The 25,264-nt window shown below is 46.7% G+C and overlaps 3 protein-coding genes across 3 annotated transcripts in view; all 3 read right to left on the minus strand.

Annotated features, from left to right (window-relative positions):
- ADHFE1 (alcohol dehydrogenase iron containing 1) overlaps window positions 1–5,648 on the minus strand; it is a 32,236-nt gene extending 26,588 nt beyond the window's left edge. Inside the window, exon 1 of the mRNA XM_073330997.1 lies at window positions 5,550–5,648. Within this exon, the coding sequence (XP_073187098.1) occupies window positions 5,550–5,605 (56 nt within the window). The 5' untranslated portion in view covers window positions 5,606–5,648. The remainder of the gene's footprint in view (window positions 1–5,549) is intronic.
- On the minus strand, window positions 1,243–3,439 carry LOC140906649 (uncharacterized). Its single transcript, XM_073330998.1, has 2 exons — window positions 2,477–3,439; window positions 1,243–1,889 (listed from the first exon to the last, which is right to left on the minus strand). The coding sequence occupies exons 1-2, from the start codon at window positions 3,063–3,065 to the stop codon at window positions 1,375–1,377; spliced, it is 1,104 nt and encodes a 367-aa protein (XP_073187099.1). The 5' UTR covers window positions 3,066–3,439; the 3' UTR covers window positions 1,243–1,374.
- A 4,238-nt stretch (window positions 5,649–9,886) lies between the features above and the next one.
- On the minus strand, window positions 9,887–11,316 carry RRS1 (ribosome biogenesis regulator 1 homolog). Its single transcript, XM_073331000.1, has one exon. The coding sequence runs from the start codon at window positions 11,221–11,223 to the stop codon at window positions 10,171–10,173; it is 1,053 nt and encodes a 350-aa protein (XP_073187101.1). The 5' UTR covers window positions 11,224–11,316; the 3' UTR covers window positions 9,887–10,170.
- Window positions 11,317–25,264: the final 13,948 nt, after the last annotated feature.

The raw sequence follows: 25,264 nt of genomic DNA on the forward strand, positions 1-25,264 counted from the left end.
ATGCATCATGGTGCTAATGGGGCAGGTTCATGCTGTGGAACGCCGATTTTGGGCTCGGGAAACAAGCACAGACTGGTGGGACCGCATAGTGTTGCAGGTCTGGGACGATTCCCAGTGGCTGCGAAACTTTCGCATGCGTAAGGGCACTTTCATAGAACTTTGTGACTTGCTTTCCCCTGCCCTGAAGCACATGAATACCAGGATGAGAGCAGCCCTCACAGTTGAGAAGCGAGTGGCGATAGCCCTGTGGAAGCTTGCAACGCCAGACAGCTACCGGTCAGTTGGGAATCAATTTGGAGTGGGCAAATCTACTGTGGGGGCTGCTGTTATGCAAGTAGCTCACGCAATCAAAGATCTGCTGATATCAAGGGTAGTGACCCTGGGAAATGTGCAGGTCATAGTGGATGTCTTTGCTGCAATGGGATTCCCTAACTGTGGTGGGGCTATAGACGGAACCCATATCCCTATCTTGGCACCAGAGCACCAAGCCGGCGAGTACATAAACCGCAAGGGGTACTTTTCGATAGTGCTGCAAGCTCTGGTGGATCACAAGCGACGTTTCACCAACATCAACGTGGGATGGCCGGGAAAGGTGTATGATGCTCGCATCTTCAGGAACTCTGGTCTGTTTCAAAAGCTGCAGGAAGGGACTTTCTTCCCAGACCAGAAAATAACTGTTGGGGATGTTGAAATGCCTATATGTATCCTTGGGGACCCAGCCTACCCCTTAATGCCATGGCTCATGAAGCCGTACACAGGCAGCCTGGACAGTGGTCAGGAGCTGTTCAACTACAGGCTGAGCAAGTGCAGAATGGTGGTAGAATGTGCATTTGGACGTTTAAAGGCGCGCTGGCGCAGTTTACTGACTCACTTAGACCTCAGCGAAACCAATATTCCCACTGTTATTACTGCTTGCTGTGTGCTCCACAATATCTGTGAGAGTAAGGGGGAGACGTTTATGGCGGGGTGGGAGGCTGAGGCAAATCGCCTAGCTGCTGGTTACGCGCAGCCAGACACCAGGGCGGTTAGAAGAGCACAGGAGGGCGCGGTACGCATCAGAGAAGCTTTGAAAACCAGTTTCATGACTGGCCAGGCTACAGTGTGAAAGTTCTGTTTGTTTCTCCTTGATGAAACCCCCCGCCCCTTGGTTCACTCTACTTCCCTGTAAGCTAACCACCCTCCCCTCCTCCCTTTAATCACCGCTTGCAGAGGCAATAAAGTCATTGCTGCTTCACAATCATGCATTCGTTATTCATTCATCACACAAATAAGGAGATGACTACCAAGGTATCCCAGGAGGGGTGGTGGAGGAGGGAAGGAAAATGCCACACAGCACTTTAAGCACAGCACTTTAAAAGTTTACAACTTTAAAATTTATTGAATGACAGCCTTCTTTTTTTTGGGCAATCCTCTGTGGTGGAGTGGCTGGTTGGCCGGAGGCCCCCCCCACCGCGTTCTTGGGCGTCTGGGTGTGGAGACTATGGAACTTGGGGAGGAGGGCGGTTGGTTACAGAGGGGCAGCAGTGGCAGTCTGTGCTCCAGCTGCCTTTGCTGCAGCTCAACCATACACTGGAGCATTCTGGTTTGGTCCTGCAGCAGCCTCAGCATTGAATCCTGCCTCCTCTCATCACGCTGCCGCCACATTTGAGCTTCAGCCCTGTCTTCAGCCCGCCACTTACTCTCTTCAGCCCGCCACCTCTCCTCCCGGTCATTTTGTGCTTTCCTGCACTCTGACATTATTTGCCTCCACACATTCGTCTGTGCTCTGTCAGTGTGGGAGGACAGCATGAGCTCGGAGAACATTTCATCGCGAGTGCGTTTTTTTTTCTTTCTAAGCTTCACTAGCCTCTGGGAAGGAGAAGATCCTGTGATCATTGAAACACATGCAGCTGGTGGAGAAAAAAAAAGGGACAGCGGTATTTAAAAAGACACATTTTATAAAACAGTCGCTACACTCTTTCAGGGTAAACCTTGCTGTTAACATTACATACATAGCACATGTGCTTTCGTTACAAGGTCGCATTTTGCCTCCTCCCACCGCGTGACTACCCCCTCAACCTTCCCCCCTCCCTGTGGCTAACAGCGGGGAACATTTCTGTTCAGCCACAGGCAAACAGCCCAGCAGGAATGGGCTATACTGAGTGTCCCTGAAGAAAAGCACCCTATTTCAACCAGGTGACCATGAATTATATCTCACTCTCCTGAGGATAACACAGAGAGAGAAAGAACGGATTTTGGTTGAATGCCAGCAAACATACACTGCAATGCTTTGTTCTACAGTGATTCCCGAGTATGTGTTACTGGCCTGGAGTGATAAAGTGTCCTACCATGAAGGACGAAATAAGGCTGCCCTCCCCAGAAACCTTTTGCAAAGGCTTTAGGACTACATCTAGGAGAACCGCAAATGCCAGGGCAAAGTAATCCTTTCACATGCTTGCTTTTAAACCATGTATAGCATTTTAAAAGGTACACTCACCAGAGGTCCCTTCTCCGCCTGCTGGGTCCAGGAGGCAGCCTTGGGTGGGTTCGGGGGGTACTGGCTCCAGGTCTAGGGTGAGAAACAGTTCCTGGCTGTCGGGAAAACCGGTTTCTCCGCTTGCTTGCTGTGAGCTATCTACAACCTCCTCCTCCTCCTCCTCCTCATCTTCTTCGTCCCCAAAACCTGCTTCCGCATTGCCTCCATCTCCATTGAAGGAGTCAAACAACACGGCTGGGGTAGTGGTGGCTGAAGCCCCTAAAATGGCATGCAGCTCATCATAGAAGCGGCATGTTTGGGGCTCTGACCCAGAGCGGCTGTTCGCCTCTCTGGTTTTCTGGTAGGCTTGCCTCAGCTCCTTCAGTTTCACGCGGCACTGCTTCGGGTCCCTGTTATGGCCTCTGTCCTTCATGCCCTGGGAGATTTTCACAAAGGTTTTGGCATTTCGAAAACTGGAACGGAGTTCTGATAGCACGGATTCCTCTCCCCAAACAGCGATCAGATCCCGTACCTCCCGTTCGGTCCATGCTGGAGCTCTTTTGCGATTCTGGGACTCCATCATGGTCACCTGTGCTGATGAGCTCTGCATGGTCACCTGCAGCTTGCCACGGTGGCCAAACAGGAAATGAGATTCAAAAGTTCGCGGTTCTTTTCCTGTCTACCTGGCCAGTGCATCTGAGTTGAGAGTGCTGTCCAGAGCGGTCAGAATGGAGCACTCTGGGATAGCTCCCGGAGGCCAATACCATCAAATTGTGTCCACAGTACCCCAAATTCGAGCTGGGAACGTCGATTTAAGCGCTAATCCACTTGTCAGGGGTGGAGTAAGGAAATCGATTTTAAGAGCCCTTTAAGTCGAAATAAAGGGCTTCACTGTGTGGACGGGTGCAGGTTTAAATCGATTTAACATTGCTAAATTCGACCTAAAGTCCTAGTGTAGACCAGGGCTAAGAGCAATTGTCATGTCTTATAAGTAATTTATCTTGCCACCATATCTCACAAGAATTGTCACTAACAGGGACTGCCATCTAGTGTTCCACATAGGTAACAATGTTTCTTTATTACTCAAATGCTGAATTGTTAGATCCTAATTTAAATGTGTCTGAGTACGGCTTAGGTCTGATTTTGGTGCAGTTTAAATTAATTAGTTCCTCAAACCATCTATTGCTTAAATTGCACTAAGAGAATAGGTGCCTATGGAAACACCAGAGAACATCCCTAAAGTAGAGATAACACTTCCCTACCTCACAGGGGTGCTGTGAAGATGAATTAATATAGTCAAGGCTTTCAGAGTACACAGTGATGGAGGCCACAGAACAGGCTAAATAGGCAGATTACTAGGGGGGAGGGGATCCCAGGGAAGAAGAATTGCTCCACTGGAGGGTGAGGGAGATGTGATGGTAATAGCATGAAAGTTGCATTAAGCAAAAAGCTTCCTGTGTTGTGCTGATGGAGCCCTAAGGAGATGGGTCTGGAGCAAGCCCAACACTTCTGTCAGGCTGCTGTGGACCAGCCACAAGGCATAGTTAGGTCAGAGTACTGTGTTGAGCAAGTTCCTGCTGCTAGTTCTGGGGACGAGTAGAGTATCCCCTATCTGAAGATTTAAAATGATGAAAAGATACCTTTCCAAAGCTCTAGGTGCTCTAACGATTAGACAATATACTGATGTCCCCTCAGCATTAAAATAATCACGCCAACAATATACTGAGACTATCAATGCCAGTGTCAATTAGAGATTATGGTTTTTGTGATGCAGACAACTGGGAAATATATGGTTTCAGCTATCACTTACCATTTCACTGCTACTGCATTTAAAAAAAGAAAAAAAAATCACAGTATGTCCAATATTGAGTTACTTGCCCTTCTCCAGATCAAATACATGGTCTTAAGAAACATGCAACCCGTGGTACATAGAGGTTGGATAATCTGCACTGAGGAGGCTGGCTATTAGCCAGGATGGGCAGGGATGCTGTCCCTACCCTATGCTTGCCAGAAGCTGGGAATGGGTGACAAGAGATGGATCACTTGATGATTACTTGTTCTGTTCATTCCCTCTGAAGCAGCTGTTTCCCACTGTCAAAAGACAGGACACTGGGCTAGATGGACCTTTGGTCTGACTCAGTATGGCCGTTCTTATGTACTTTGGCCCAAATCCACGCTTAGACTACTGAGAGGCAGTCAAAATGGACAGAAGTAAGACTAGATTTGGTTGCCCTGGCTTTTTTGAGAAAGTATTTCTTCAGGTGATTTTGACACCCCTACATTTTGCAGCTTTGACACATGCAGTGCACAGGCTAACGTCAGCAGCAAGGCCTAAGCACAAGGTTTTGAGGTGGATGAGCAATATGATGCAGATGTGGATTAAACAGCAAGATGAGTTCTGTCAATTGAGAGCACCGTTACACACAGTGAAAGGGACTTTCTTCCTTTCACTGCAGCAGGCGTTCCTGCTCCTGCCCCTTTACACCAAGAGGTGGAAACAGGGCCGGCTCTACAGTTTTTGCTACCCCAAGCAGTGGAAAAAACCTGCTGCCGCCGACGGCAAAAGGAAGAAACTGCTGCCGATTTGCCGCTGCAGCGGGCAAAACAGAAAGGCTGCCGAGGAACTGCTGCCCCTTTCTAATGGCCGCCCCAAGCACCTGCTCGGCATGCTGGTGCCTGGCGCCGGCCCTGGGTGTAAAGGGAAAAGGCAGCCGGGGGGTTAGTCATTTCCCAATGCTGGACAGAGAAGGCAGACACGGTTTGCTGGAAGTGGGGGTGGGATGGGGATGGGCATCTTCTCCTCTGCAGTCGCTCTGCTCCCAGAAAATACACTACAAAAGGTACAAGTTTCTAAGCTGCAGACATAGTCCTGCCTCTGTGGAGCTTGCAGATCTATGAAATTTGTTGCTTGCAAGGACATTCTCTTGTTGTCAACAAATTTGTCGTCTTGCAAGGACACCCCTTACTACAGAGGCTGCCAAAGTTGACTGATCAGCCACATCTCATGTCACATACCCTCCCACCTTTAACCAAGCCCGGCAGGCCTAGGGGTCAGGGGCACACTAGAAGCTGGTGCACAGAGGCAAACACTCACGCTGCGCGCTGCAGCTGCCTCAGCAAGTGAGCGACTCTCTCCCGTCCTCCTGCCATCGCGGCGGCTGCCGGGGGAATGGCAGGGCACCAGCAGGGCCTGCCGGGAAAGCGAGCGGCAGCAGCTCAGCTGTACACAGCACGCATGGGAGGGAGCGAGGGGGCGGACTGCAAGTTTTTGCTAAACTCTGTCCCCTACCCCGTTGGATCTAGCCGCCACATGACAGAAGTCTGCTCCAGGGACAGAGGGGCTAGCTGATCGCTTTGAACGCCCGCCTCTGGCTACTTGGTCCATTTGAACTAAGGCAGAGATCCGAATCACTGTTTTAGGTATTTGGGTATACCAATGGTTTTCAGCCTTTTCTCATTTGTGGCCCCCTAAAAAAAATTTCAAATAGAAGTGCAGAGCCCTTTGGAAATCTTAAGGCTGCAGTCCCTCATGTGTCCGCAGCCCAGAGGTTGAAAACCACTGGTGTTTACTACTGGCTTGTTCATCCCTAGCAGGATAGGGTACTTACATAATTTCAACAAGTTTACAGTGTTATAAGACTATAAGTCACTTTCAGTAGTGGATAGGTCCTTAAATTTTGTTTCAATGTTACAAAAGGATGGGAGGGGTCCTGAAGCTACCAAAAATGTATTAAGTAATTTATGGACAGCCCTTATCTGAGAAAAATCTCTCCCCCAAAACAGTCTCTCCCCCCTAGTTTTTCCTGCATACCTCTGTCTCACTCATTGTTCATTTCCTAATGAAGAAGCACCTGGTGATGCTGTAATTAAAGTTTTGATTTTCCCCTCTAAAACCTACCTATACAAACTCCAATTACCAAAAATGGGCCCCAATCCTGCAGAAACTGAAAATCTGTTAGTCTCTAAGGTGCCACAAGTATTCCTTTTCTTGAAGGACACCCATAACTCTACCTGCATTAGTTCTATTGACTTCCATTTAGCACATGCACATACATATGCAGACTTGAAGCCTTAGACTGCAATGAGGCAGAAAGCAGTTTTTAAAAAATAGGCATCTCTTCCTTCCATAAGAGATTAGTCAGAGTCAAAATTTAAAAGCCAATGTGAGACAAATAGCAATCTCCCAGTTTGGGAGACTGACCTGAACAGTAAGACTGCCAATTCCTTAGTTCCAAATATGGACTAATTTTCAAAACCATGGGTGGTATTTCAATGGGGACAGTAAGCAAAGAGTGATCCTTAGACAAAATGTGAGTGTACTTCAGAAATAAAGGCATCACAGAAATGCAATATATTAATATTAAAATTAGCACACATCAGTTTGGTTAGTCCAGGTGCCAGGGCCTACAATTTTTTTTTAAATAGATGTATTGTATCTTTCAGAATCCAACTGGTACTCTGCATTCTAGAAAGCAAAGGGGTCTCATACTGAGAGATACTTATAAAAGTAGAATGGGGAGAGGGCAAATGGAGACATTACATTAGACCCAATTAGGGTTTGGATATCCCCTCCATTCCCTTGCAGAAACAAAACATGATATCCCAAAATAATGTACATATGGTTGCATTGTTGGTTACAGAAATATAACCTTTTTTTTAAAGTCATTATCTGTTAAAGACTGATATCAGAAAAAAAAGTCAGTGTGTAAATTCATGGCGTTGTACCTCTTATAAGAGCATTTGTTCAAAAAGGTACCTCCATTTTAATATCACAATCTCATCATTATATCAGTAATCAAACAGGTCTTTTAATTAGGAGTATTAAAGGCTTTCAGCCAAAAAAATCTTCCGTAGGGGGAAAAAAAAAAAGAGATCTTAATACTTCATTTATTTCTGAAATCTTTTAAACACTCCAGTTTTCACAACTAGCAGCAGCCCTGGAGGGACCCACTCCTTATCTTTTCCCAGTATAGCCTCTCGGAGATCTAGATCCTGAACGTTTAAGCTCCACAATGCTAATAATTAATGGCTATATCATCTCTCCAAAATTCTTGTGACTCTCAAAGAAGAACTGTAGCATTCTGGCTGTTGTGCAACCCTGGTAGCATATCCTGTCAAATTCAAAGAGACCAGAGCAGTGGTTCTCAACCTTTCCAGACGACTGTACCCACTTCAGGAGTCTGATTTGCCTTGCGTACCCCCAAGTTTCACCTCATTTAAGAGCTATTTAGTTACAAAATCAGACATAAAAACAAAAGTGTCACAGCACACTATGACTGAAAAATTCCTTACCTTCTCATTTTTACCATATTATAAATCAATTGGAATATACACATTGTACTTACATTTCAGTGTATAGTATATAGAGCAGTTTGAACAAATCAATGGCTATGAAATTTTACTTTTTACTGACTTCACTAGTGCTTTTTATGTAGCTTGCTGTAAAACAAGGCAAATATTTAGATGAGTTGTACCCCTTGGAAGACCTCTGCACATATCCCTGGTTGAGAACCACTGGACTAGAGTTTAAACCTGGGTTTGAAACAGTTGTGCCTTTTACATGGCTGCAAGTGCTGACTCACCTGTTGTCCCGCATAGCTTTGTCCAAATGAACTCTATAAAAGGTGGCAAGTTGGAAAGTAGTGATACTCTCAGTTCCAACCACTTGACAGCAAAATAATGGTACTTAAAGCAAAACCAATGAGTATATGTGATGTTTACATGAGTTACATGCAGTAGATACTCCAATACTCAAGCCTTCAGGTCTCAGCGTCATCCAACCCCCATCCCAATACTTCAGCTCCCTCCAACCCCACTCTCTCTTTTCCTCACCCACATTACTTTTACATAGACCCAGCGTTTCTTAGCAACTTCTGACTGGCTTGTGTCCAAAGCACATGAACTGAGAATCTGTAATCTTAGGAGTAACAACTTTTTCAGATAGTGTTAATATTTTGAAGTATGTAAACCAGTCCAGTATGAGCTTTCACTTGATTTTTCAATTAAAGAGCAAATTCATAAAACTAGCAAGTAACATTCCATGTGGAAACAAAGGAGCTGTGGGAACTAGAATTCCTATTACCTCATTTAAACATTAAAATATATTACTTAATTCTAGTCTCTCCCCACACACCAGAAAATAGTTCCCTACAGGTAGCTGAACCTGTTAATAAGGCCATAACTTTGTGTCCGGTTTTAGTAGCAAATCAGGGCTACAGAGTTCACACAGCAAACACTGATCTGAAGATTTTGGTTCAGGCCCATCTCTACTTTCAAAAGAAAAAGACAGTGGGCTTGTACATTTTTATCTCTGTGATAAAGGAGACAACATGCTGGGTTTTCAAAAGGATTTCTGTCTTAAAAAAAATCTCTAAAATGCCTCTACCATCAGAACTCAAAGACTAATGGTAAAGTGTCAAGAGTGAAAGTTGAGGGGAAATATTTATAGTCAGTTTGGTAAAAAGCTATGGAACTTAAAAGGCTAGTGAACATTCAGGATAAAGAGTTGCTTTTGTTCACAGATTCACCCTTTCAACTTATAAAGGTGTTAAATGTCACAACTATCCAAGATCTTCTACAGCCCTTCCACAGAAATCAGATGAATATTTCTGCTATTTCTAAAAAGGCTAAAACAGTAAAAACCCCATACACATTAAGATAAGGAGTGCCAGAGAATGTTTTATGCAGTTAAAAATTTTTTTTGGCAGATCACTTTTGAAATATTGATAGGTTTCAGAGTAGCAGCCATGTTAGTCTGTATTCGCAAAAAGAAAAGGAGTACTTTGTGGCACCTTAGAGACTAAAATTTATTTGAGCATAAGCTTTTGTGAGCTACAGCTCACTTCATCGGATGAATCCCACTGAATGCATCCGTTGAAGTGAGCTGTAGCTCACGAACGCTTATGCTCAAATAAATCTCTTAGTCTCTAAGGTGCCACAAGTACTCCTTTTCTTTGAAATACTGCCCACATTTCTCCAGACAGAGAGAGAGAGCTTGCGAGTGAGCTCTTCAGCTAGGTGAAGATGTTTAACTTCTACACAGTCCAAATCAGAGAGGGGAAGCACTACCTTTCAGTCAAGACCACAGAATGGCAGTACACCTGTTATTTTAAATATAGGCTAGATCCCTTCTTATCCAAATCCTACCAGTTGGGGAAGGGAAGTGGAGATGAACTTTTATCTTGTCTTATTGGAATGCCACTTCCATCTAGCTGGGTGATATACCGGTTTACTCTCTGGAGAGCAGAGGCCAATCCTCTTGGTATAGGCAGCACTACCCCTTGTGCCATGAGCACACAATACAGCTACATGTTTTATACTTGTAAAGGACCCCAGCTGAACTGCTGCAGGTCATCAGGGGCTCCTGTCCCAGTCCCATCTCTCCCTCATGACATTAAGGTACACCCCCCCCCCCTCACTGACGAGCAGACAGCTAGACAAAGGCAGGTTTTATTGATAAATAGGTGGGCGGGAAGGGGCGCCCCCAGCCTGGAACATCCCTAGGCCAGGGGAACAAGCCCCGCGGATCCTTAGCGGCTACACAGTGCACCAGTCAGTCCCGTGCAGCCCCTTGGAACGGATGGAGGCGGCGGCTGCAGCTCAGTGTCTCGAGAGCTCCCCGGAGACCTCCCTCCAAGCTCAGCGTCCCCACCGGCCGGGGCAGCCCCCGAGTCCCTCCGGGCTCAGTGTCTGGCAGGAGGAGTCCTGCGGCCGGCTCAGCTCCTCTTTCTGCCCGCCGGGCGCTGCTGCTGCTGCCGCCGCCGCGGGGCCCCGCCCTTCTTGCCTTTGCCGCCCGCCGGCCCCTTGCCGCCTCCCGGGCGCTGCCGGCCCCGCTTGCCCCGCTGCCCGCGCTTCTTGCCCTTGCCCGCGGCCGCCTGCGCGTCCTCCTCGCGCAGCTGCTTGTTGACGGCGCGGGTCAGGTCGAGCGGCGGCTTCTTGCTGCCCAGGCCCCGCAGTAGCTCCAGCTGCCGGCTCCTCTCGGCCGCCAGGTCACCGAGCAGCGGCTGGAAGTGCCGCTTCTTGCCGCCCCTGGGCGGGGGCGCGGCCGGCTCCTTGGGCAGCCGGGGCTGGAAGCGGCCCAGGGAGGCGGTGGAAACGCGGGCCACTTGCGTGGCGCGGCCCAGCTCGGCGCTGCTCTGGTGGCCGGTGGGGTGGAGGCCGCGGCCGGGCAGGGCGCCCCGGGCGATGTTGCGGAGGCGGTTGAACTCGTTGCGCGCCACCTTCTCGCGCTTGTCGCGGAGCCGCTTGGCGAACTGGTCCTCGTGGGGGTCGGCGCCGGCCGGCACCTCGATGAGCCAGTCCCGGGCGGGGTCCCCGCCGGCCCGCTCGTAGCCCCAGCGCCGCCGCCACTGCTTGGCCGCCTCGTCCCACACCAGCGACGTGCGCTTCCGCCGCCGGATGCCCTTCAGCCGGGCGAACTGCTCCCAGCGGGTGGGCGGCCGGGGCCGCGGCAAGGGCTTCTCCCGGGGCAGGCGGTAGGAGGGCTCGGGCAGCTGCGCCACCAGCGGGCCCGTCGCCCCCTCGGCGCGCCCCGCCGGCAGCCCCCACAGCTGGGCCACCAGCAGCTGCGTGTTGTCCCGGGCCAGCGAGCGCAGCCGGCTCTCGCGCTGGGCCCGCGGCACCGGGGGCGGCGGGTTCCGGTCCAGCGCCAGCAGGTTCCCCAGGTCGAACTCCAGCTCCAGCTCCTTCTGCACCGCGACACTCCGGTGCGGCTCCGCCTCGCGCTGCTCCGCGCGAGCCAGCAACTCCTCCAGGCACAGCGCCGCCATGGCCGCGAGACACCCGGCCAACCGCTCCCCACGTGCGGCAGGCTTCACCGGCCTGGAAGAAAGGTTAAAGGGTTCGTTTCCGGCTGGCGAGGGCGCACCGGATGTGCGTGTGGACCAATGGGCGCGCCCGTAATGGCGACACACACTCTCTGCCCAGAACAACAACTCCCAGAACGCACCGTTCCTTGCTTTGCCTAACCGCGGGCGTCACGGTGCCGCGCTGCCCCCTGGGAGCTGTCGTGCTCTACGGCCAGCTGCTGAGGCCAATGGTGTGTATTGCGTGCTGGGATTTGTTGTTCGACTGCCTATTCTGGATGCCAGGTGGGCCCTGTAGTCCTTGAGGGTTCGGCCTAGTAAAGCAGCGCGTCACGGGATGCACAATCTGCGCAGCCGCAGCCTGGGGAGCTGGTAGAGCTTTGCATGCTGGCTCCTGTAGTCTCCCTGGGCCATACTGGCTCCTGCTGGGTGAAGGGGAGGGTAACAAAATTACCCTTTTGTTCTTTTTTGCTGGGTAACTTTATTAAGAATTTATCCATTGCCGATTATTATTACACAAAATTAATGGGGTGGGGCTGAGGGGTTTGGAGTGTGCGAGGAGGCTCAGGATAGGGTAGAGGGTTGGGGTGTGGGGGGATGAGGACTCTGGCTTGAGGTGAGGGGTTTGGGAGGGACTCAGGCAGAGGGTTGGAGTGTGGTGGTGAGGGCTGTGGGGTGGGGATAGGGATGGGGGATTTATGGTGCAGGATTTATGGGCTCAGGGCTGGGGCAGAGGGTTGGGGTGCGTGAGAGTGAGGGCTCTGGGGTGGGGCTGGAGATGAAGGGTAAGACATTCCTTTCCTCACCCAGGCTGGAGGGCAGGCAGAACTGAATTATTGACATGGCTGTGCAGAGTATTACTACTGGGAATGTACACTGATTTAACTGGATTTGTTGTTTTAACTATTATACAAATATTTCAGCCTAGTAACCAAGATGGAAGGAATCTAAAAGGGTGAATCTTCATTATTATACACAGAGTGGTAAATGCGAAACTCTATTATCGGGACTGTGGCCAGCCTGAAAGCCATATATTGTAAACAAGTATTTCTTTACCTATTTATGATTCTCTCACAGTCTACGCATCTCTTATCTTGGACAATGAAAATCAATTAAGGTGCTTTCAAGTTCTCAGTGCTGTAACGTTTGGGTTGCGAACACTTGATGGAAATTTGTCCTTGCTGTAAAACCAGTGTTTTCAATGGAATTTAAAAGAATAACAGGGGGAACATTTTTCTGTGGGTCTTAAGGGTTTGCTTTTATAAAACTTATTTTTTAGATAAAGTGGAGTTGTCACCTTACTAAGGGCTTGTCCACACTGGGGTTTTACACTGAGACAAACTGTGCCAACACAAGTCATGGTTAATTGGGCATGGATTGTCTACCCCAGGGGCTTGCACAAATGCAGCTATATTGGTGTAAAATAGCCCAGTGCAGACAAGGCCTACAAGTCAGACAGTCTAGCACTCACAGCAATGCACCCCTAAGATCCACTTATAAAGAATAAAGGAAAGAAATGCCAACTCCTAAGCAAAGAATGGGCCTGGGGATGACGGATTCACAGTGCAGGAGGAGGCTCAGGGCTGGGGCAGAGGGTTGGGGTTTGTGGGGGGGTGAGGGCTCTGGGGTGGGGCTGCGGGGTGGGGCCAGGGATGAGGGGTTCACAGTGCAGGAGGGGGCTCAAGGCTGGGGCAGAGGGTTGGGGTCGCGAGAGGTGAGGGCTCTGGCTGGGGCTGGGCTGGGGATGAGGAGTTCAAACTTTGGGGTGCAGCAGGCAAGACTGCCCTGAGACTGGGGCTGGAGAGGAGGACTCCTTCCAGCGGGGAGAGGGCTGGGAGAAGCGAGCTCTGGGGGAGGAGCCCCTCTTCTCCCCCCTGGCATGACACTCACCAAAGCCCCAGGCTGCTGCTCAGGAGGTCCAGATTGGATAAGCCCCCTCAGAGTCGCCTGCAGGGGGCTGCCATGCCGTTGTGCCTCCTCCCCGCCTTCCTCTGCAGGAGCAGTAGTCAGCCTGCTGCCAGCGCTGCTCCCTTAGCAGGCAGCGGCTGGTGAGGGAGTGCAGCATGGAGCTGCAGGGGGCAGCCACCCACTGTCCAGGGCACAGGTGAGGCACAGACACTCCGGGGAGGTGTGCGGTGGCAGCAAGCGGGGCCGGGGGACGCTCTGGTGGAGGCACGCGGTGGGGCCGGGGGAGTGACCCAGCCCCAAAGATTGGTGGAGCTGGGCTCCCAGGGTCCTGAATTTGCTGGAGCACAGGCACCCCGGGCCCATACAGCTCGCCGCCCCTGTTCATCACATGACATAATCTTTAATTAAAGATTAATCTTTAATTGCTGGACACTCAGCAACCCTACAATAGTACACACGCAGGTGTGCTGTTATAGCTGTAACTGTGTCTGTCGCATGCTTCCCTGAGGACAGCATCTGCTCTGCTAGTACTGACCCAGCGTCACATACACATCAAAATATTTCTGTCTAAAGATACCTAAAATTACCAAGTCTTCACTTATTTAATTTTTAACACGTTAATTCCGTGTATCACAGCAAAAACATTATCAATTTATCCAGGTGGGTGGGCCCATATTTACTCAGGGCCAAATTCTTCTGAGTTATATAAGTAAGATTCCATTGCAATTGTGTAACTGAGAGCAGACTTTGGACCTAAAATCTATGGCAGGATCCAAAATGAGGATGGGGAGGGCGAGGGAAGGAACATGGAAAATAAATCAGGTTACACATGAACTACAAACACATGAAACACCACACGCACTTCTTTTTGTAGATTAGAGGAAACTGCTCTGCTCATATTAAAAGGCAGTGCCTGGTCAGTCTCCTTAATCTTTTAAAATAACCACTACTGGCATGCAGTTGTTCAGACTGGTGACAGGTAGTTCATATTTGTCTCTCTTGTCCACCTTTCTGTCTTGCTGCTGTGAAAGTGAGTAGAGGATAATGGAAGTGCCTACACGCTGCTACTGAAGAACAGAGTTTTTATCCTATGTTCTCAGAAAATATATAGAAGGAACAGAAGATAGGCAATGCAAATTATTAGAGGCATGATGTAGTTATGATAGAGTTTTCTTTCTTTTTAAATCAACCCATGTACCAGCTGACTGCAGCTCACATATCAAGTATGAGTAAGGCTACGATTTAGTCACGAAGGTCATGGCAGTCATAGATTCCTTGACTTTACCAGACCTCCATGACTTCTTTGGCTTCAGCTGTCAGGGGTTGAAGCTGGGGCTTGAGGCGGGACTGTGCACCCCTGCCCTGAAACTGGGGCTGGAACCAGAAATCTGCAACTCCTACCCCGCGGCTTGCGGCAAGGGCTGCAGCTGGGGCTACGCATCCTTGCCCCATGAGTCATGCACCCCCCTTGCAGCTTCCCAGGGCCATGAACCCCCCCTTCCGACTGCGGCAGGGGCTTGGCAGGGGCACCCGCACACCACAGTTGCCAACTTTCATGCAGTAAATAAGCTCCCCAACTTTCACAATAAGCCAAAAATCAAGCTAATCCCATTTCAAAACAAGACAAGCCAATCCCTAAGAACCCCAACACTCTATGTGACTAGAGCCCCCAGGTGTGCGGTCGGGGACTGTGGTGGGCCTGCTGTGCATCCCTGACTCTTTCCCACCTTTGCCTCTGCTTGCCCCTTGTCCCACTTTCCACCCCTTCCACCTGCTTGCTGAAAGCCAATCAAAAAAAAAGAAGAAACAAGCTACAAGCCAAACCAGCAACAAGTTACGAGCCAAAAACTAGCCAACAAGCAACTCACAAGCCAATTAAGCCAAAACCAAGCCCAATTCCTGCATTTTTTCTGCAGGTTTGGCATGTCTGCTGCACACCCCTGTCCCGCAACTGCGGCCAGCTCTGGAGTGGGTAGCTGTGCCCTCCGCTGCGGTTGCAGGAGCCGGGACTTGGCCTGTTAGTCCCCCGCCCCCCCGCATGGGACTCCATTCACCCCTCTCTCCCTCACCTAGCCCTCCCCCCCCATGGTTATTTTTAGTAAAGTCACGGACAGGTCACAGGCTCCTTGAATTTTTGTTTATTGCTCGTGATCTGTCCTTGACTTTTACTAAAAATAACCATGACAAAATCTTATCCTTAAGTAGGAAAACCATGGACATAGGAAATGCTCTGGGTGTTTAAAAAACAGATCAATGCCTCTCTGGACAATTTTTTTAGTTACCACAAGAAGGCACTATATTGCATATTACATTTTGTTCACTTCCCTGGACAACTGATGTTTTCAGCCAAAATTACAGATTCAAGTGACTTTAAAGAGAGTTGTTCTCATCCTTTTGAAGGCTTGTGGGCACTATTTCAGAAATGGAAATATTTACACCTGTGTCCTGCATAAGAAAGTTCCATTGCCATGTTTTATTTTCATCTGTTTTACTAATGCTGTAAAGTATTAAACATCGGAGCAGATTCAGGGGCACACTTTGTTTTGTTCTGCTCCAATGACACAAAGCAGCCATAGACCTAATCGAGTTTATGGTTTTGTATTGCTGGAACAGCACAGAGCACTGAAAGCATGACAATGCATTTGGCTTACTTTTTGGAATGGTAGCAAGAATCAGTTTGGAAAAAAAATTCAAATGAAATCCTGAAGGCAAAAACTGCAGTTTTGGTAATTCCTATTTAGGATTTAATTCCAGCACACCTATCTACTCTGAGCAGTATCTAGTGAAGTCGATAAGCTTGCTTATCCATTTCATTACAGCAGTTTAACTCTGGTATGATTCCATTGCTGGAGAAACAAGGCTATTGCTCGAGCTTCCCTATGTCTCACACACCTCTGACAATCATTTCAGCCTAGGGTTGCCAATTCTGACCGAAACTATTCCAGGAGATTTTTTTTCTCAACATGTAATGTCATTTTCTTAAAATATCCTATTAAAATCTCCTGGATTGCTTTCAATAGTCACCAGGAGATGGATGCAGATTCCAGGAGACTCCAGGCCAATCCTGGAGGGTTGGCAACCCTATTTCAGTCCCCTGTGATTGTTGGCAGCCAATGTAACTTATGCCGGGGAGCAGACCTGGCACACAGCTCAGGGGTGCAAAGGTGAGCTTCACACCCTCTTTTTCATCCTCCCTCTGGTTTGTACTGTGTTTCTTTGACAAAACCAAAGAACTGGTTCAATTGTAAGTCTCTGAATACATGATTATACAGAAACGATCATAAGCACTTGTGGTAACTTGTAGACCCTTTAACAAGGCCTTTTTCTATTTAAAAAGAAATTACATGCCCAGCACATTATATGGAGCTTTGAAGTTGTGGCACAAGTAGGTCTAAAAGTTTTGTAACTATCTTTTGTGGAAATAATACACCCCATAGTTTGGTAATAACACAATTTTTACATATGTATGTATGTATTTACATAAAGACTCTGAAGGAACTGTTTGAATCTTTTACATAATCAACATTTGTTAAATCATAGCAAAACTTCCTCTGACTTCAGTGGGGCTATAGACTTCAATGGTGTCAGATTTCACCCCCTGTATACATTTTTGTATAGTGATTCCTTAGTACTGCACATACCTGCTCTCTCTGTGTGGGATATATATCTGCTTAATTTACTGACAAAACCAAACTTTTAATGCTGCGAGCACTGAAGAACCTGTATAATGTAACTGAAGAGCAAGCTGTATTCAAGTATTATCAACTAAATTGCTAGCTATTAAATCTCTGACTCCAGAATCTTTATTGGTTTTAACAGTGATGATGCAGACAGGAAAAAAGTTAATTTTCGTGATAGCAGGATGTGAGTGTAATCATGGCTGTTGGAAAGACTGGACTGCTTGACTGGATATGTAAACCAAAAAAAATTGGAGAGTGGAAGTCATTGATGACGGCCTGGGAAAATATAAAACAATGAAATGTGATTTTTAGAGATGGTCATTTTTTAACCACAACCACACTTTAATGTTAAGGTCATAACATAAAAATGAACACATAGCTCCCCTTAAAGTGTGTAAGAGGCCTCCATATCCAAGGGAAGAATCTGGCTTCTTATAAAACAGGGACAGATAATCTTGTGGTTGAAGCATGGAAATGGCAGTTCTGAGATGTGGATTCTAATGTCACGTTGCTTCTTGGGCAAGTTATTTAGGCAGAAATTTTCAAAGGTGCCTATTATTTTTAGGTGTCTCAGATTTTGGGGGCCCAGCTTTAGAAACCTAGATCTAATTTTCAGAGGCGCCGAGCACCCATAGCTCCTACTGTCTGGAGGACAGTTGTAAGTTGGAGTTGTAAGTACTCAGCACTTATGAAAATCGGGCCTTGGTATCTCAAACTGGGCACCCCAAAATTGGAGGCCCTCAAAATTAATGGACACTTTACAAAATTTGGCCTCTCTTTGCTTGAGTTTCTCCATCTATACCATATGGATAATAATTGTTACTTCACAGAGTGTTGTGCAGCTTACTTTGTTATTGTTTGCTAAGTGTTTTGGGATCTTCAGGCAGTATTTGGATGCTATGGTGATTCTGGTTTATAGGTTTTTACTCACTCATCACCATGATATATATCTGGACACCCGTACAAAACCCAAAGATAGACACAGACATATAAAATTAGACAGATGAGATAGGTGGAAAGTGCCATAGATATGAAAAGTGTAATCATAGTTTGTAAAACACACAATGTTATACGGATGTATTGCAGTGGTTTCCTAGTCACTGAGGCTGGGATTTTCAACAGACCTAATGGGGTAAGGCACCCAATTCTCACTGAAAGTCATTTGGAGTTGGGCAACTGACTCCTTTAGGTCCCTTTGAAAATTCTAGCCTGATTTCACATATCAAGTCCAATTTTTAGATTTGGGCACCCATTTGGCAATTAGGCATCTACACTAGATTGAGAATCTAGATGTTGAAATGAAAATGCACATGCAGAATTGGCTACCCTGCCTTAGACATCCATATTTGAAAGTTTGGTCCACCATGGCCCCGATCTTGGGAAATACTGAATGCCCCCAGCTCCCATGGTTTTTAATGGGAATTGAGGATGCTCAGCATCTTGTAGGAAGCATTCAGCATTGCACTGGACTGAACTCCAAATGAGCTACAACATGTAGGTTGTAGCCAGGGATTAATCTAGGGAGCAAAGTGCACCAGTCACAGGTAACAAGTTCTTTACTCTTCCAGCTATGTAAGATATTAATTATGAGACTAGTGAAAACACACATAGAGACAAGAAGTTTTTATTTAATACTTAGATACAAGAAACTATAGAAAAGCAAGAGAAGTACAGGAACATGTAGGTATTGTAAAGCACCTTTTAGCCCCCAGCATTGCACTGTGCATGCTTACAGCTTAGGCTGGTGTAAGATAAAGAAATTCCCCAATGTTGACATGCTTACAAGCTGCGGGAAGCCAGTGAAGATGAAATAAAGTAAGTGGAGAGTGCATCATAGGTGGAGGTGACAGTCCAGGCTTCTGCCTTCTTATCTCCCAGTGGCCTACCATTGGTGTATGCCAGGCATGGATGACATGCCTCAGTGCAGGCTGTGCCTGCGGGACGATACCATCCACTCCCCAAACAAAACGGCATAGTGCGAGATCATGCCGCATAGGCTATACCACTACTTGACTAAAAATGCCACAGCATGCCACTGTTATCAGCCCAATGTTCCAGCTGGGGATGGTCTTGACAACCTTTTATACACCTTTTTCCATTCCATCCACATGCATCTAGGACCATATCTGATCAAGTGTGAGTCTCTATTTATATTTGGAATTCCAGGAGACCAATTTTAGGGTTCTGGTTGTCCATATGTGCTATTCCCATTGACTATAATTCCATTTCCAACTGCCAGTCCAATCATTTGCATTGGGCCCTTTCCCAGTAGTTTTGATATGTCAGTGTGGTTAGCTCTTATTGCAGAAACCTTCTAATATCTACCATCTGTTCATGGTTTACCTATTTATCACAAAGTGCATTGCTAAACTATCACAAGATACATATTACTAACTTCTAGGCCTCACTGTAAAGCCTTAATACTTAAGACCTATACCCGAGGCATATTTTTTAATAATTTTTTTAATCTTCTACTTGCTGTTACAGATACAATAATTCCATCATTATTTTACCCAAAACTATAGACCCTCCAAGATCAGGTCAAGGGTTGATGGTCAAGAAGGGATAAGATGATAAGATGTCAGCATCTGTTTTCCTGTGTTTTAAAATATTTATCCTCAAAGAGGAAGAGAAGGAAGGGATTATATAGCTTAATCATGAATTTCTTTCCTTCTGTTGGATTGTGTTACAACTTGAAGGTTACTATACAATAGGGCTTTTCTTGGTATAAATAATAATATTCATGTTCATTCTTTTTCCCCCTCTGATGACACTCCATTAACTTAGATTTACTCTCCAAACTTTTGGCAGTTACCTCTGGATGGCAGTAGATATAGTTACAAGATGATTCAACCAATTCTTAAGCCTGCTCTGAGAATAGTACTAAGTATTTTTTTCAGGAAAGCTCAGTGTACCAGTAATTTGGTAAAATAGCAGAAAAGGGGCCCTTGAAATATTTCTACAAATCATTCCTCTTTACTGATTTATGATTTTAATTCAATATTGCTTGAAGTAAAAGTTTACTTTTAAGGATTCGTTTATATGACAGACTTTATAAAAATTATTTGCTCATCTGGATCTAGATTAAGTGCTGAAATCTGTGGGCCAAATTCTGTCCTACGTAGCAAAAATATCCTAATTTACTACATTGTAAGGTCCTAACACCTGTAGATGCTAATGTAATCCAAATAAATAATAATAATGAATTTGGCTTCAGATGATACCTTTCCTGTTCACCATAACCTCAAAATACAAATACACTGATAGGCAAAAAAATGTGGGCAATTGCTATTTGGATGATGATTTTGCCTGAGAAAGGACTGTAGAACTAGGTCCTAAATCAGCACAAACAACAAAATACATTTGGGGCCAAATTTTGCAGAGATTTAGTTGCAGAGGATATAAGTAAGTTCAGAATTTGGTCCTCAGTATGGTCTGTAAAAAATGAGGATAATAATACTTCCCTACTTCACAGGGAGTGTTGTGAGAATAAATACATTAAAAGATTGTGAAGCATTTTGCGATCTACTGATGAAAAGCTATCTAAGAGCTAGGTTATAGTTATTATTTTATATTTAAACTATCCCTGCAAACAGAATTACTGAATACACTTTCAAGGCAGTGTGATCATGCAGGGAAATACATGCACAAGTCCTGCTCACAAATAGCAAAATGTTCGTATGTGTGAGTGTACCTCCCACACGCTACTTTGATAATGTACCCTGTAGGTGTCCATGTAAAAGATACTAAGTGCTATGTTACCAATGTGATGTTTCAATTACATCAGTTACAGTCACTTCAAGGGTCTCGCTAACCTGTTTTTTGTTGACAATTATCAATGAAAGGAAAAAAACCTCTTGGCTTAAACCTTTTCACACACAGTATTGCAGCACTTTATATGTTTAATCCAGGCTATTAGGCAGCAGACAAGCAGGGTTTCCATTCACACACAACTGCAAGTGACTCATGGAAGATGAGAGTCATTTACGAACAGTTGTATACTCTGGTACCAAGTACATACGTTGTTCTCCACATTAACACAAGCAGAGTTTGTGTTAACACATAAGTTATTTGATTTTAAATTGCACAACCACCTAACAGCACTCAAAGCGGCAGGGAACTCTCTGTTCTGATCAGCATTCAGTGCTCTGCTTTCCTGTTTAAAGGGTGACTCTTTGATCTCAACAACCAGCTCCCCGACTCTGCCATAACAACATCAGCTATTCTACAAAGTACTTATTCCATGTTTCCCCTGTAGCATGCCTTTGCGTCTTGCGTTGTACTCATCTGCTGCTCCATTCTGAGTGTGCTGGCAGTACAGTAAAATGGACTAAAACCTCAGTCTCTGAAGTGCTATATATTGGTGCTTCAGAAATTGGGATTCTAGCCATTTCACTCAGTTACTGACTCATTCAGTCCAGGGGCAGGAAGCACAAGCAGTGAGTAGTGGTGAAAGGAGCAATACAAGTAGGGGACTGTGGGAGGCAGAAGGTACGTCCACAGTGCATGGTTCTTCCGGCGGCATGTAGAGTACATACTCAGATAGTCCCCCACAATACATGTATAAATAGCAACGTAGATGGTGAGGTACAGCTTAGGCAAGTAAGACACACCTGAAGCCTGTGAATATGTATCCAAGTACATACCCTATAGGGCTCTCTACTTACCCAAGCCCCGCCTCCCTGTTGAGATGGCCACTTTAATCAATGTGGTGTCCCACTACCTCCCCATTGCTGGAGCCTTTTTCCAACAGTTGGAAAAGACTCCAGCACAGTAAAAAGCTCTAGCAGCAGGAAGCTGCCATGTACTTCTGTACCAGATATGGACTGGCTACAAAGCTTGCTTATACACACCAGATGTGTTCATTATAAAATCCTTTAATGCTCTGCCCTGGCTAAGGTTAGCTTTAAATAATGTATTTTTATAAACAGTGCCACTTAGTGGCTGAACAGTATATTGCAGTTTATCATTTCATGCCAGAGCCTATCACTGACACAGGCAGGTTTGCACCACGATGTGGATGCAACAGGCTTTTCACCATGGCATGTAGCTACACATACCCTACATGCCACTGCCTTTTTATTCTGTGTTTGTACAGCAGCTTATTGTACACATAAGCACCAGGGGGTCCATGACTAAAGTTCCTGGTTGCTATAGCAATACAAATAAAACATAAATAAATACGTAATATACAATCTCTTTGTAGCTTTCAACAGCATTGAATACAAATACAATAGCTCCTGAGGATACAGTTGGAGCTGATTGCTCAGCATTACAATGACTCCATTCATTCTTCACAGACAGGACACAGCAATTGGTGATGGGTCCTCCCTGCCTCCGCCCCCCGGGACCCTCACCTATAATTCATGCAGAGACCTATTATTTTCAATTTCCATCTGAGCCCGCTGGGAGAGGTTGCGAGATGCCATGGGCTCTCCTACCAGCAGTACTTCAGTAACACCCAGCTGTCTATTTTCTTCTTAACAAAGACAACCGACTCCATCTTCAAGGTGTCAAAAACCACAGTGCCTTCATTCTGTCTATAATACCATCTTCCAGTCACTCAGGTTTATAACCTGAATGTCAACACTCTACGCCTCTGCCCTCTATTAGACCTTGAATCTGTAATCCATCTCCATTCAGCAAAGCACTTCCTCATGTGCTTAATGTTAAGCATGTATTTAACTTCTTTGCTGAAGAGAGAAGGATTTAGAACATGCCTAAATACTCTGCTCAAACTGTGCCTCTGAACTTCCTCAGCTAGGCTATGTCCAAACCTCCTGCTCCTACCTCCATAATTTTTGCAAAATCTGGCCTTTTCTCTCTATCCATATAGCTAAACTTCTCTTCCTTGCCATCTCCTCTTAACTACTGCAACATTCTTCTCTCGGGCCCTCTCAACAGCCACCTTGTCCCCATCAGGTCCATCCAAAATACTGCTTCTAAGATACCCTTCTTAGCCAGTCATTCTGATCCTGTAACTCCTTCCTGCCTTTTAATCCCTCCCTCAATGTGTTCAGTTCAATTTTCATGTCCTCACGTGTAACCCTTCTGCCAGTCAGAGTTGGCAGCAACAAGGGCCGGGTTCAGTATCTAGGGGTTCCTTTTCAAAAATACAACACAAACCTGGCTTGAGCCCCCACCCAGTGACCTGGGACAATTACACACCATCCCCTGGGCGCCTCTAAGAGGCAATACTTTCCCTCTCGCAAGCACAGAGTCTGAGTGTAGCAAAAGCTTTTAATAAAAGGAGGGGAGTAACTCAGCATTAATTTGGGAAAACACTGCAACTAGGGTTCATAAACATAAACTATGAGCAAAAGACCCACCCCCAAGTAAGTTGGGCAATATCCTTTTCCTGGGGTGAAAGTAGGCCAGTGTGGGCTGGTACAGTGTGCCGGTAAGAAGCCGGTACTGGCCCATATGCAGTTGACACTAAAGCACTGCCCCTTTTGGCTCTCACTCGCCCCCATCGGCAGCCCTGCCCTGTCCCAAGGCTCTCGGCCGCTGCCGGTATGGTCAGCTGTGTACCAGCTCTTACCGGTACGCCAGACTGGACTGTACCAGCTTACTTTCACCTCTGTCCAACACCAGCCACAAGTGATCATTTGGGCAAGTAATCCCATCATGCTGAGCACCTAGGCAGGGTGGGTGTGCCCATGCAAACAAGATCAACTCCTGAATTCCTTTTCCACAGCTCACCACTAGATGTCAGGGGAGAGCTCATTCAGACTCTGCTTACACATGTACAAGGCCCTTCACAACTCAGTCCCTCCCTACTTATCCACTCCTGTATCTTATGCCCATCCATCTCCCTCCATCCCCCAGTGAGCACTTGGCTGTGCATGTCACCTAATTAACTCAATAGGGTATTGACCCAGGTGTTTGGGAACCTGGGTTCTATTATCATCACTTGCACCGACTTGCTGGGAAATCTTGGGCAAGTTGCTTAGCCTCTCCATGCGTTGGTTTACCAAGCTATAGAATAGCTATAATTCAGATACATACTGCACAGAAGCTTAATGAACTAGTTCATGTTTGTAAAACACTTCAAGATTCTTGGATAAAAGGCAGAACAGGAATAAAAAGTGTCATTACCAAATGCACTGGATGGCTGGTTCTCCTGCCTCCCAGCTCTCTGTGCGGAAGAGCATCCAAGAGTGTGTTGCCCAACATACAGGTGGCCCTGCATTTCTGCAGGGATTTCTCTGCTAAGGCACTATACAATAGTTGCCCAGATTTTTCCAGAAAGCACTGATACGAACATGGTTAGTCATGTGGTAAGTGTGGATACACCAATACATCTGAAATATGATTGAGTTGTGAATTAAGCTTATGACGCAATCACTTTTGTTGCTGTGATGGGGCATGGCCCTCTGCTCCTATCTTCTCGTATAAATTGCTCTCACCACCCCAGTACCGCTGTGTTCTTTATTAGCCCTGGTCTACACTATGAGTTTAGGTCAAATTTAGCAGTGCTAGATCGATTTAACCCTGCACCCATCCACATGACGAAGCCATTTTTTTAGACTTAAAGGGCTCTTAAAATCGATTTCTGTACTCCTCTCCCAACGAGTGGATTAGCACTGAAATTGACCTTGCTGGGTTGAATTTGGGGTAGTGTGGTTGCAATTTGACAGTATTGGCCTCCGGGAGTTATCCCAGAGTGCTCCATTGTGACCGCTCTGGACAGCGCTCTCAAGTCAGATGCACTGGCCAGGTAGACATGAAAAGGCCCGCAAACTTTTGAATCTCATTTCTTGTTTGGCCAGTGTGGCAAGCTGCAGGTGAGTGCAGATCTCCTCAGCAGAAGTGACCATGATGGAGTCCCAGAATCGCAAAAGAGCTCCAGCATGGACTGAAAAGGAGGTATGGGATCTGATTGCTGTATGGGGAGACGAATCCGTGCTATCAGAACTCCATTCCAAAAGACGAAATGCCCAAACATTTGAAAAAAATCTCCAAGGACATGAAGGACAGAGGCTACAACAGGGACCCGCAGCAGTGCCACGTGAAACTTAAGGAGCTCAGGCAAGCCTACCAAAAAACCAGAGAGGCAAACGGCTGCTCGGGGTCAGAGCTTCAGACATGCTGCTTCTATGATGAGCTGCATGCCATTCTAGGGGGTGCAGCCACCACTACTCCACCCCTGTGTTTTGACTTCATCAATGAATTATCTCTCAACAGGAATGCACATTTTGGGTACGAGGAAGATGATGATGAGGAGGAGGAGGTCGAAGATAGCGCACAGCAAGCAAGCGGAGAAACCATTTTCCCCGAGAGCCAGGAACTGTTTCTCACCCTGGACCTGAAGCCAGTACCCCCCGAACCCACCCAAGGTGGGCTCCTGGACCCGCCAGGCGGAGAAGGGACCTCTGGTGAGTGTACCTTTGTAAATATAATACATGGTTTAAAAG

The sequence above is a fragment of the Lepidochelys kempii genome, chromosome 2 (genome assembly GCF_965140265.1).
Source record: "Lepidochelys kempii isolate rLepKem1 chromosome 2, rLepKem1.hap2, whole genome shotgun sequence".
Classification (NCBI taxonomy): Eukaryota; Metazoa; Chordata; order Testudines; family Cheloniidae; genus Lepidochelys; species Lepidochelys kempii.

Bases quoted from the DNA above. Each gene is read 5' to 3' on its own strand.
- RRS1 (XM_073331000.1), bottom strand. From the start codon at position 11,223: ATGGCGGCGCTGTGCCTGGAGGAGTTGCTGGCTCGCGCGGAGCAGCGC.
- LOC140906649 (XM_073330998.1), bottom strand. From the start codon at position 3,065: ATGCAGAGCTCATCAGCACAGGTGACCATGATGGAGTCCCAGAATCGC. The intron at 1,890-2,476 runs GTGAGTGTACCT...TTTCTCCACCAG, and splicing joins AGGCGGAGAAGGGACCTCTG to CTGCATGTGTTTCAATGATC.